Source organism: Phasianus colchicus, chromosome 1 (assembly GCF_987193195.1).
Source record: "Phasianus colchicus chromosome 1, bPhaCol1.hap1.1, whole genome shotgun sequence".
Classification (NCBI taxonomy): Eukaryota; Metazoa; Chordata; class Aves; order Galliformes; family Phasianidae; genus Phasianus; species Phasianus colchicus.
In genome coordinates, this window is record NC_143436.1 from 107,267,351 (window position 1) to 107,280,439 (window position 13,089).

General features: G+C 34.8%; 1 protein-coding gene across 4 annotated transcripts in view; it reads left to right on the forward strand.

The window, feature by feature from the left end:
* ITSN1 (intersectin 1) overlaps positions 1–13,089 on the forward strand; it is a 119,123-nt gene that overhangs the window by 61,423 nt on the left and 44,611 nt on the right. For 2 of the 4 annotated variants that reach the window (XM_031612530.2, XM_031612532.2), the window contains 3 exons: positions 6,319–6,440; positions 7,585–7,814; positions 9,117–9,238. In XM_031612530.2, coding sequence (XP_031468390.1) covers positions 6,319–6,440; positions 7,585–7,814; positions 9,117–9,238 — 474 coding nt within the window. Of the gene's footprint in view, positions 1–1,803; positions 1,885–6,318; positions 6,441–7,584; positions 7,815–9,116; positions 9,239–13,089 lie in introns of all 4 variants that reach the window. The other 2 variants (XM_090122025.1, XM_031612531.2) reach the window with 2 other exon arrangements.

The following is a 13,089-nucleotide window of genomic DNA, read 5'->3' on the forward strand; positions in this document are numbered from 1 at the left end:
CTTCTGTTGTGCTCCAATATACTGAAAGATGCACATTTGATGAGTAGCTGTTGGAACATCATCACTCTAATTGACACTGGCTCATGAATCTGTTTTCTATCAAATGATGGAGAGGCACTGATGCTTAACTATGTACTACAACTAAATTCTGGGCTAGGAGCAGAATGATATCATACATTTTGTGAATTCTCTGAAAAAAGAAGCATATGTGGGATACTCTTCAAGTTTATATTATCTTGTTTTCCACTTACCTAATAGGAGAGAGAGTACTTAGCCAAAATGCTTAAGTTAATAAAATACAGAGCCAAGATTGGAAATATGTAAGCTACTGTTCTCTTGAGTACGAACTATATGCCAAAACTAACTTACTAGTTCTGATTAAATTCTTAAGAGACAGTAAAGTTGACGACAACATAGAATCATTAACTTTTATCATCATTATTGAGATCTATTCCTCGTGTTTTGTTTATGAATAACTGTTGTATTATCTCCTATGTGAACATATCTTTACATTCTGCAATGCACTTCAAATTCGTTCTCTTGAAACAAGCTACACTTGATCTACTGAGAGCTGAAAGATAAATATGCTGAGACAGCACAACATAAAGTGAACAGTTTAACTCGCGTCTAGTGTATCTTTTCATTGATGAGACTATAAGGTTTACTTAACACTCCAATTTATTTTTGGTTACAGGTCAACGTTTCAACACTTATCATATGCAGTGGATTGCACTGCATTTGCCTTCATGTTGCATTTTTATGTGAATACTCAATATTGATGTTAAATCACCTTATATTTGCTTCATGTTTTAATAGCATAAATGACAGACTAAGGAGATAAATGACTTCTGATGATAAATGACCAGTTCTCTTTTCAGTGAAACTATTCAACCCTCCAAAACAATTTATTTAAACTTTTTATTAATCCCTTGGAGCTCGAGTACTTCAGTTACTTCTGTTTCAGGTTAACATCTCAACTGTTCAAAATTTCCATAGGATTTGTTTCTACTCAAAATTTTTCTGGAGTACAAATTATTATTAATGCTTCAGAGGAGATAGATCCATGTATCTTTACTGGATATTTGTAGCTTCACCAACTCAGTTTGAGCAAACTGATGGAACTAAGAATTACCTGACTGCCACTGTGGCTTTAGCCTAAAGCCACCAAGTGCATTTGTTTGGCAAAGAAATGAGTACTTCAGTTTGAAATTGATGAGATATCTTTTGAAATGCGATTTGTGAAATTTTGCTGCAGAAGTCTTGTGGATTGTACTTGTCTACGAAAATCAATCACAGAGTTCTTAACAAGGTTGAAAATTAGGCCACATCTTTGTATCCTTAATTAAATTGTAGCAGTCTAACTCTCTGATCCTCTTTAAAAATCTTAGCCTAGAAATGTAATAATTAAATTTGATACAGATACTAGTAAAATGAACTAAATTTACTTCTAAATCTCACAACGACCAGTCACTACACAGCCAAATAAAGCAATTAAAATAGTTGTTAATATGGTTTTTGTCTCCAAAGACCAAGTAGCTATTTCATACAACACTGAAGAATCATATAGTTTAGAGCTTATCTGAGTCATTCCACAAGAAAAAACAGTGTTTCTGAAATATCTTAGTCTTGTTGAGAAACTATTCTCAGTGCCTACAAAGTGATGAACAACTAGATTTAAGTTCTTAAGAATGTTTTATATTTTGTGTCATGTTCCAGTTGTTGTCAGTCCCTGTCTAGTCAGTGTGCACTGGACAAGTCTTGCATATGAATGCCTCTTTACATTTGAGCATTTCTTTCTTCCAGTCAATGGCAATGGAAGATGCAATGCTGCAGTGCCTGGCAGTTCTCCTGGGCTGCGTCAACTACTTAGACTCCTTTCTAAAGGTCTCCATGCCATACTCAGGCAGTACACAACTTTCTCAATCTGAGTGATGAACCTCCTCCAGTTATGTGCTTCACTTTTCCATAAACAGATGAGTGTGCAGTGTTTAAATAAGTTAGTATTTAATAAAAGGTGCTAACAGTAAAGCATAACTGAAGAGAAGAGTTTGTAATTTTATCTGTTTAATCCTTAGTGCCTAAATGAGAAGTGTGCCTTGATTTGCAACCTGCACAAGGTACTAGTTATTTTTGCCTTTTGCATATCTGACACTTTCAGATTTGAAGTTAATTGCCTCTTTTGGTCACGATGTTCAGAATTTTTAAAAAGAAAAAGCTTTTATATTAAGTAAAGTATTCCTACACAACACTGTAATTTGGGATTCCAGGTATGAGAGAGATGACAATACTTTCTCAAATCTGCTGTAGCTATGAAATGGGGTGAAAGGAGGAACTCTGTGAAGGTGCTTTGGGAACTGGGGAATAGGGTAGAGGAGCATTTCTGTGGGGAAGCCTCAGTGAGCACAGAACTGTAGGGTTCAAGAAAGGCTCCTGTTTGTCTCAGAAGATTTGATGGAAATCTTGTATTGTAATCCTTGAAGAGTGTTCTAAGCTCTCTTATCTTTCTGTCAAAAGGCAAAATTTGGGCTTAAACAATTACATTTTTAAAGTTAAGGTTTTCATAGCAATATGACTTGTCTGTATATAGTTAATATTACTCTGCTGTATGAAATTCATATTTTAATTCATATTCAATATTACGTGAGTCTCAAAGTTATTTTTATACTTGTTAGTCTGTTTGTGAAAGGTAACAATTTCTCTCTGCTTTTGCAATAAGATGTTTGTTGTCCTGCACACCAGAAACAAAGGGAGCATCGTTATGTCTTCAGAGTTACAATATACAATTTGTACAGATTTTAAGTTGCTTGTGTTTGTAAAAGGCGAGTGTAGGACTGTGCTGAATATTCAGTAAATGTTTCATTCTGTTGACTGTTGAAGTGTTACTATAGTTCTGTTCATTTGATGTCCTATAGCACTGCGGTAGATGCTGATTATTTCTTCCCTCAGCCATTCACTGGTACTTGGCAAAGCAACAGAGCATCTACCAAGAAAACGTTTATTTCTTCCTACCTGGTGCAAAGAAGGTTATTTACTACGTTTTTTTACTACCAAAATTCAGTGCCAGCTGTAAAAGTTAGATTGGATTTTCTTGTCTGATACAGACAGATATGTCTCACAGAAGAATCTCTTCACAAAATACTGAACTAGCATATTGGTTTAGCTGGGAAGGAATAATATGATAAAATTTCTGTCGAAATCTTTATAAACTTTATCTTGAGATCCTTACTTAGCTGAGCACATATCTAAAATGACGAAATAAGCAAAGAAAATAATTTAATTATTTGATCCAGAGTTAATGATGCTGCCTTTTGTACTACATATGATAAATGACTTGCTTCAGACAGACATGGAGAGGTGGCTCATAGCTGGAACTTCCAAAGTTTTCTATTTGGCAGTAAAAGTGGCATATATTGTATGTTCAGTAGTGTGATAAACTTATATGTCTAAACTGTAATTAGAATATAGTTTGGGCAAACCTTGCAGTTAGACATCTAGTAGAAGTAAATAGTGTTTGGTGTACAGATGTATTGTAAACTCTGACTTTTATGTGATTGAGAATCAAGGATGTTTTTCTGAATAGAGCAAAATACCAATTGTTTCTGAATTGGAGATAGATTCCTCCTGATTCTGTGACTGTAGGTGAACTGAATTATTCTTTTTAATATACAAATTTCTTGATAAGTAAACTAAGCTCATGTATTTGCATCTAGATTGTTACATTTAAAGTCTTTGTGATTTTTTGTTTTAACTATGATAGGCCTTAAGAATACTCTTCAAGAATTTTGGCTTCTCTTTTCTTGCTTGGTGATTATTCCTATTTAGTTGCTTGAACAACAACATTGAGAAAAAGATGCAAAGGAAAGAAAAAACTAGAAAGTGCTATCACCTAAATAGCTTTTGCAAGTAACAGCTTATCTTCAGTGTTACCATGTTAGAACTGTACGTGGCTACCTCAGTTCTTTCTGTTCAATAGCAACAGCAGGGTTTTTTTTTCTCATCGACTAGGGCTCAGAAACTTGAGCTTCTTGGCATGCATAGTTCAGGGACAGCAAAGGGAATGAATGTGAAGGAAAACAACAGCAAATAGAATAACAGAAGATTTCTGAACTAACGGTTGTGCTACAACTTAATAAAAATTTAAACTTAGGAGACAGAAACCTGTGCTTTGGATAGCAGTATTTTTACCCAGAAAAGAGTGGCAGCTAGTTGAAAATCATGAGTACTACTCAAGATACTCAATAGTTCTGAGCAACAGCATTCTTAACTTCATGAGCTTTGTAAACACTTCATTTTGCACATGTGAGGCCTTTTGTAATCTACCGAATACTGTTGAAAGCAGTTTTTCACATGGCCAACTAAAATCAGATGAGTGGTGTCTCTTGTTTCCTGCCCAATCTGTGCCTTCCCATATCATCTCCAGCCAGCAGCTCCTACAAGGGGCAGGCAGGGCAAGCAGATGGTGGCAGCACACCAGTCCCAGACGGAAAGAAAGATCTGCCAGTAATCTCCTGAGAAAACCTCTTCTCAGGAGGTCCTGGCACAGCTGCCCAGAGAAGCTGTGAAAGTGCTCAAGGCCAGTTGGATGGGGCCCTGTGCAGCCTGAACTGGTGGGGGGCAGCCCTGCCTACGGCAGGGGTTGGGGCAGCGTGGGCTTTGTGGCCACTTCCAGCCCAAACCATTCTGTGAAACTGTGCCATTTTTTAATCTATGACCTTACAGCTTAAAGTTTTACCGCCAGTGCTTTTCTGGCTGTATATTTTGCCCTTTGCACTTGTAGCTACGTACTTTTTAAATACAAATATGGGTTCAGGTGATCATGTAATGAAGACAGTGTCTGTGATTCCTCCAGATAAATTAACTGGAAACAAGCATCAAATCCTTTGTATCCCAATGTAAGTGTAGCAGCATGAAGGAAGCTGATGTAATACATCAGTTATTGGAAATGATCTCTTATTGTGGTTAACACTACAGAAAAGTCTGGTGCAGACCACATCTAGCTGCAGGAGCAGTTGTCCAATTGTGCGTTGGCTGCAATATGCTGATGGCTTTATTTTCTCATTGTTACATATGGGCCAAATACTATGAACCCATTATGCTGAATATTGCTTTCTGTTTTAGAATTCCTTTTCTGTAGTCCAAAGTAAGGCAGTGTATGAGTGTTTATAACTGTAGGTATTCAGGGTTTAAAATTTTTCCCAAAGGCACTATCCTGCCTGAATGATTCTGGTGATTTCACAAGAGTAGTTTACTTTATACTCTGCAATATCTATTCTAGATCCTAAATTTTGGCTAAGCTTGCATGTGACTATGGAAAATAATGATGATCATAAAATATAGTATTGCCCAAATTATCTCTGTATTTCAGTAAGTTTCATGGCCCTACCAGAGTTTTAATTAAAACTTGTATAGGAACTGATTATCTCTAATTATGCTGAACTCAGTTTTCGTTGAATTTAAAATTGAGGATCATTAAGAAAATGGAACTGAAAGGTAGAACACGAAGTTCAACTTGACTTTTTAAAAACTTTCATCCATATATCAGAAATGTTTTAATACTTTGCAAAGGTCATATATTACTTCTCTTAACAATGTAGTTTGTTTGGCTTGATCTTAAAATTTGATGTTGCACAGTGCAGTCTTTAAGCACTAATGCATTGTTTAATTTCACTATTTTTGACAAATTTTTAGACACAACGTAAATTCAGTCTGTAAATTAATAAATATTAACTTTCAACTTTTATAACTAAGAAGTTATAAATCATTTTGTGAGACTAACTCACTTATCATCTTGGCCCTTTATTTGAATCACGCTAAGTCTTCATTTTGTGAATTTCTGAAAAAAAATCACGCTACTTTCAAGATAAACTATGTTAATGCTTGAGTAAGTGAAGATAAAGCTTTGTAGGACACAAGAACTAAACAAACCTGCTTACTGTCAGTTGTATATTTCAATAGAAACAGAAAATTACTAAGATAAGAGTTCAGAAACAATTTCCTGTTTCTGCATATTTAGTATATTTAGATGAAACGTTGTCAAACTTTTGTCAAAATCTTAAAGCCATATTTTAGTAAAGTCTGATTTGTTTCTTAATTCTTCACCATCTCAGCTAATATGGGTAAAAACTAGGAAAATATTAAATGGTTTATAGTCCTTTGGAATGTACCTTAAATATCTACCAATGCATTTGGCATTATTGGAAGTTTGAAGAGATATCCAACATTCGTGATTTTTGTTACCTCACAATGAAAATATATGAGGCCATTAATTATGATTAATATAACATATGTTTACACATTCTTTGCTTTTTTTTTGTCTAGGAGCTGAGAGAAATACATAACAAACAGCAACTTCAGAAACAAAAGAACTTGGAAGCTGAGAGGCTGAAACAGAAAGAACAAGAAAGGAAGACAGAACTGGAAAAGCAAAGAGAAGCTCAAAGGTAGCAAAGTGCTCTAGTTTATGCCCTTTCTGCAGAGGTGTTGGAGTGCAGAGCATTTTGCAAAAAAGTCAAACAAACTTCATATTTCCCAGAGTGTAATCCAATCTCAAATAATGTATCACTAAATGGCAAAAAGTATGCATGACTTAGATCAGGTTTCAGTTCAGTGCAGATGACTTATTTGGAAATCAGGAGAATCTTTTTATTTATCCTTGAGTGAAAAGCATGTTGTGGAGCTGATCTACATCTGACTGATTTTTAACTGTCACATACATACAGATTTCAGCAGCATTACTTAAAGGTACTTCTGCATGTAAGGACATTGCTAATATTTTCTTGCTACACACTTGGAGAAGTTTTCAAATGTATTTGTATTACACAGAATCACAGAATTGCCAGGGTTGGAAAGGACCTCAAGGATCATGAATCTCCAACCCCCCTGCCACATGCAGGTCCCTACTTTTATTCTGACATCATTCATCTGTAGATGCTTGATTCCATTTTTAGCAGTTTAGTGTTTTTTTGAGCTATTGGGCATCATAGAGACCTTTTTGAAGAATTCCTAAAGATAATTTGCTTAATAAGTCTACTTCAGTGCAGACTTGTATGACTGTGGGAATAATATACAGTTCTGAGGAAAAAACAGATATGTTAGACATTTTTTTCACTTCCTACTTTCACCTTCTACCAGCTCCAAAACACAACAGGTTTTTCATTTCTTACTATATGCTGAGGTTGCTCTGTAAATCTTTTAGAGTCCTGTGGAATTATCTTCTGGAGGCATAGACTTTACATGTGAGTTAAAATGAAAAGTCACGTTGAAATTGGTTTTTAAATAGAAAGACAAAGCAACTTAAAGTAATGGAGTCCTGCAGCTAAACAGTAGTTTACACAGAAAATTCTCTCACTTGTCTGAGAGTCACAGCTCTTTCTTCAAGAATTCATACATTCTTCTTTGCCTTTTAAGAGTCACTGTTAGAAAATGTGTTGGGGGTACTTGCTAATTCACCAAAATAAAATTACCAGATCTGACAGGATACAGAAAAGCCATAAGGATTACACTTTTTGTTGTCAATTATGTACGAGGAAAATCTCTGATGTTTGGTTCAACTAACTTAAGAAAGATTTTTTACTTATCCAACAGGCGAATCCAGGATTGGGATAAACAACGGCTGGATCGAGTGCAACAAGAAGAAGAACCTCAATGGCAAAAAAAAAATCAAGAAGATGACAAGCAAAAAAGGGAAGAAATAATTAAGAAGAAGGAAAGTGAGGATAAGGGGAAACAGGAAATCCAAGAGAAACCGAGTAAGCTTTTCCAACCACATCAAGAACCAGTTAAGCCAGCTGTCCAGGCTCCATGGTCAAATGCAGGTAGAGGAAAAATTCAAAAAATACTGTTGCACATACCTCACTTAAAAATTATTTTTGATTTTGTCTTCTCACGTAATACAGAAAAGTGCAATGTTTCAAGATTGGATTGCTCATTTTGTTGAAGTAAGTCATGTATGATTTGAGCTTTAGATTCCAAAAACTTTTTGGCTTCAGTATTTTTGAAAGTAAGGTGTTAAGCAGACAGAATAAAATGTCATTGATGAGACTCACAGTGCAAATTTAAGGGAGAATCTTAGCTGTATGTTTGTGTAAAATCCTGCTATAAGGTGCCAAAAATTACTATAAGACTTCTCATTACAAGTCTTGTATTGAATTTTTTATAGTGTCGTATAGTTACCTTTTCTCCTCCTCACTATGCATGTTGCTTACTGAACAAATGGCCTGAAGTCTATGATAGAATCTCCTTTCTTCTGCTGTGCACTTGACCACTTTCAGCTGAGAGCTTTTTTCAGTATTATAACCTGATTTTTTGCCCATATTTGGAATCATGGTACACACTTGAGTAGCTTTGATAATTATGCATGAGAATTAGTTGGGAATGTAATATTTGCTTAAATAGTTGATCAGAGGACTGCATAAAAGGGAAATTGTCTTCTATCTTTTAGCTGTAATCTAGCATTTATCAATTATATCCATTTGCTAGGTATTATTTGTACAGGGCACTTCTATGACAAAGTAATCAAAATAGGAACTGCATTACACAGGAGAAATGTAGCTTATCTGTTTTTTCTCTACTCTTCTTTTTGCTAATAATGCATCTGTAATACAGCATGTGATTTTTAAAGCACCAATCTGTAAGTGACCTCTTTTCAGCTAATCCGTGTGTATTAGAACATTTTGATACATCTTTTTTGAAACTATATTCAGGCTGCAATTGAGGCTGCTACATAAGCAGGCTCTAGAAGTATTTGGGATACCATTGTTGCATGCAAGAACATTACTGTTTGAATTGAACCCATAGGTTAGTGATCAGACTTAAACATAATCAGTGAAGCATTTGATAAGTCATGTGTGTTGCACCACATTCTTGTTGTAAAAACAGTTGCATATATCATAAAAGTTAAAATACGGTAATTTTTTACATGATGTTAAGAAGAGAGAACAGTATGAGTTACATTGAAAATCATTAATTTTTCTATTTCCACTTGTATAAAAAGAGGTTAATATACAATATAAGGTATGTTTTTGTTTTTTTTTAATTTATTGTATTTTACCATATTTTTCAAGTATGGAAAAATGATGTGTTTTTTTGTTTGTGTCTGTGTTCTTTTATTTGCTCAGGAAAAGCTCCACTAACAATTTCTGCTCAGGAGGATGTAAAAATAGTGTATTATAGAGCACTGTATCCTTTTGAATCAAGAAGCCATGATGAAATCACTATTCAACCTGGCGACATAGTCATGGTAAGAACAGACTGTGATATAATTGCTTGAAAAAATACTTCAGGTTTTGCACTTGTGTGAGAGAAATTAATATGGCAAGATTTTATTTATTTATTTATTTATTTATTTTTACAAATTTGAGAAACATATTTTAGTGAATACCAAAATAAACAGGATGTGACACAGTAATTTCTTAATTATGGATAGCTTCTTAAAGTTCATTGTATTGTAAAACTGAAAGATTATCTATGTGTAGATTGTACTAGTTTTAGTATGATGAGCTGCGTGTGTCTGAGATGCAGAGGTTTTGAAAAGCTTCCTGTACATGGTGAAAAGTTTCTTGTTCTCCAGGGTACCTAGGAAATACAATTCCTGCTATTTTCAAATGAGAGTATGGTTGCTGTGGGTTAAATAAAAAACTGACTTTGATAAATAAAGAATGTTTCTAATAAAAATTTGTTTTCTTATATGAGTAATACAAGAGCAAAAAAAAAAAGTAATAATTTCTTTTTATTAAGAGAATGTGATGTCCAGGGTAGCACGAAGTGAAACAATTACACTAAGCTACAGGATGATTACACTTCTGCCATGATCCCAGCAGCACTGATGTAGTCTTTGTATTGTAGTGATACTTCTCTAACAATACTGGAATTTTTCTACAATTCTTTTGGTCATAATTTCTGACTTAATGACCTAATTTAGTTGTAACTAACCTGTATAATTTACTCTGTTTTTTCATGAGACAGTTTTACATTCATTCTCAAGAGGATATGAAGTAGATAAAATATCACTTCTAAAAAAGTGGAAACTTGAAAATGTAAAAATTTGCTTGCAGGCGTGTTGACACAGAAGCATTTCCATTCATTTTTTAAGAGTAGAAGAGATACTGGAATACAGTCTACCTATAAGCCTATAACTGTCATATTAAACTTCAGATTCTTGGAAGCTGGTTTCTGCTTGTATGCATAATTATATTTTAAAATTTCAGTTCTGACGTTAATGACTACAGTTATGAAAATTATATTAATAGTAATAAATTGCTAGTATGACCTTTGCTCATATGTCTGCTCATAATGACAATGCCTGGCATGGATATCAGATGGTATATTGCTCACTGTGGGAGGGTATATTCATTATAGTGTTCTACCCCAAAAAAACTGTTTTAGGAGCTATTGTGTTTTAGCACAATAATAATGAATTTTGGAAAAAAAATACACCTTGTAGGCTGTCCTAAATTGTAATGGTATCTCTAAAGGAAATGCATCTATTCTGCAGAGATGAGCCCTCATCTCTCAGCTTTTTGTTGTGCCACAGTGAAATATTTGTGACGTTGGAATCTGCTTTTGGAAAATAAACATGTATCCTGGATTAGTAGCAGTGCTGAATGACTTGTAAAGAGGACCAATCCTATTCTGAATAGTAATGCAGTCTTTATTGCTCTTCGTCAGTAAATAGTATAGGTCACTGTGTTGTTAAATTAGAGAGGATGTGGGTACATGCGTGTCTTTAGGCTCTTGGAAAATGCTCTATCTTACTTGGCTGGGAAGTAGATTATTACCTAGGCATATAAGTAAATATTTGTTCATTAGTTTTTTTCTTGAGAAAGAGTGATCACCACAAGGTAGAATCACAGGGAAATACCATTTTGCCAAAATAAAAACTTAGGGGTAATTTGAGTTTTCTTGTTTATTGTTTTGGACTTGAACTTACTCCAGAAAATATTCTCTACCTCTCAGTTTTCTTTACTTAACATCCATTTAACAATAATTAAACCTGATGATTGATTCTTGTGGGATTTATCTCCTGCTCTGCTGTAATTGCTTAAATGGGCTACTCTTAGAAAATTAATGTAAGACACTTTTGTGAAATGTGTTATAATTCTGCCTTGCTTTAAATCATTGCTTTCCTGATGGAGGTTAAAAGGGAATGGGTAAGTGTGCTGTATGGCTGTTAGGAAGTCTATGCAATTTATTCATGTTCATGAATCAAGATTCTGTTATCATGTAGTTTATTTGTTTTTTTTTTAATTCATGTAGGAGTAAAATAACAAATCAGCCCACACTGTCAAAAGTAATTTAAGTGCAGTGAACTAGAATTTACTTTTGATAATGGGCATTTGGACTCCTAGACTCTGTCCTTCAGTGTTTGTCATGTCATGTGGTTCCACAAGGTTCCAGTCAGTTATGTTTACTGGAAAATAATAATTTACAAGCTTACATGTTAAAGTGCATCTGATTTCTCAGTTATGACATAAGTGCAACTCTGTAGTTACGCTGACTTGTGCAGTTAGGAGTTTACTGTATTTAACATTCGTTTGTGTAAAACCAACATTATGAGTTTACACTGTGTTTAGAGTAACTGTTCTAACATAGGCAAATTTAGCATCATGTGGCTGTACCTGTATATCATATACAGGAGATATCACCCAAATGGTCGCTGCTACGAGTAAAGAATCCAGCTGAAGCACGTGGAAACCAGGCATAAACCTTGGATTTAAAGGGGACTGCAGAATTCATTATGTCAGAATGACTTGGGGCTTTAATAGGTGTACAGCTTGTAAATAGCCTTTTACAACAGTGTAATACACTTTCACACTGTGCATGAATGTTGAGGTCTGTCTTGGTGAAAATGAGAAGGAGAAGAGTTCAGTCTGAAGGTATTTGCAAAAGTAAAGATAAGAGCTTTCTTCTGCTTTGCTTTTGAGTATGTGTGTTAGTTAATTGTAAGACTGATACATCTTGTGAAATGATTTAGAGAATTTGTGAGGTTTGGGCTGTATTTTTTTTTTTAAATCTACTTTTTCATTAAAGGATATTTGTATTTTAACTTGAGTTTCTATTTTCTCAGCTTCTTACCGTTTTATGTGTGTTAAGTTCCTTTCACTATATAGATTGATTTATAACCCTAACTATAACTTAAACAAGCTTTTTTTTTTTTTTTTCTGGGAACAAGTATACTCTGCACTGACAAAGCCATGCTTCGTTCAGGGCTCTGTCTATTCAAGAACTTATTATGTGCTTTCTATTATGTATACAATGTATGGAATTCATCTCCTTTGGAGGGCTTTCTGACAAAAACAGGTTCTGCTGGCATTTGCTTCTGTTGGGCTCCGTCTCGGAGCAAATGAATGGATTCTGTTGTTACTGATACTCTTTTATATAATTCAGCCTGTTTAAATAAACTTAATTCAGTGAAATACAGTTGGATTATTGAGTAACTGAACTGCAGTGACTCGGATAGCAGAATGTATGTTAAATAGAAAGCTCATAGAAGAAGCTTAAATGGGAGGACTAGAATAATTTCATAATGCTAGTTTGTTGTCAGTTTTTGTAGTTGTTGATTGTGAAAGTTAGAATGACTGTTCTTTGTATTGGACACATAGGCAGCCTTGTTGTGTTAGATCTTGTGTAGGCGTAGTCAACATATGGCCTCTGGCAGGCAGAGCTTAAATTCAGATTTATAATAAGAATTCCAGTATTCTCCGAATATCTAGATCAAAAGCTTACAGATGAAATAGAGTTAAAATGATGATTTAATGGGTAGATAGTTGAACAAAACGAACTGTGGTACTTCGCTTAGCTTTCTTTAAATAGCTTTTTGAGACTAAGGGTTTGACTTCATATGTAGTGTGAATCACCGCTGTAAAACAGAACTTCTCCTTCTGTGTACATGGACTGCTAGTGATACACAAGCTGGTTCAAAGTGGAGTAGACCATTGCAAAGCCAGTCCTTTTGTTAAGAAAGAAATTAACTGAGGAGGGCCACAAAGATGATCAGGGGACAGGAGCACTTCCTCTATGAGGACAGGCTGAAGGAGCTGGGCTTGTTCAGCCTGGAGAAAAGAAGGCTGTGGGGTGACCTCATTGCAGCAT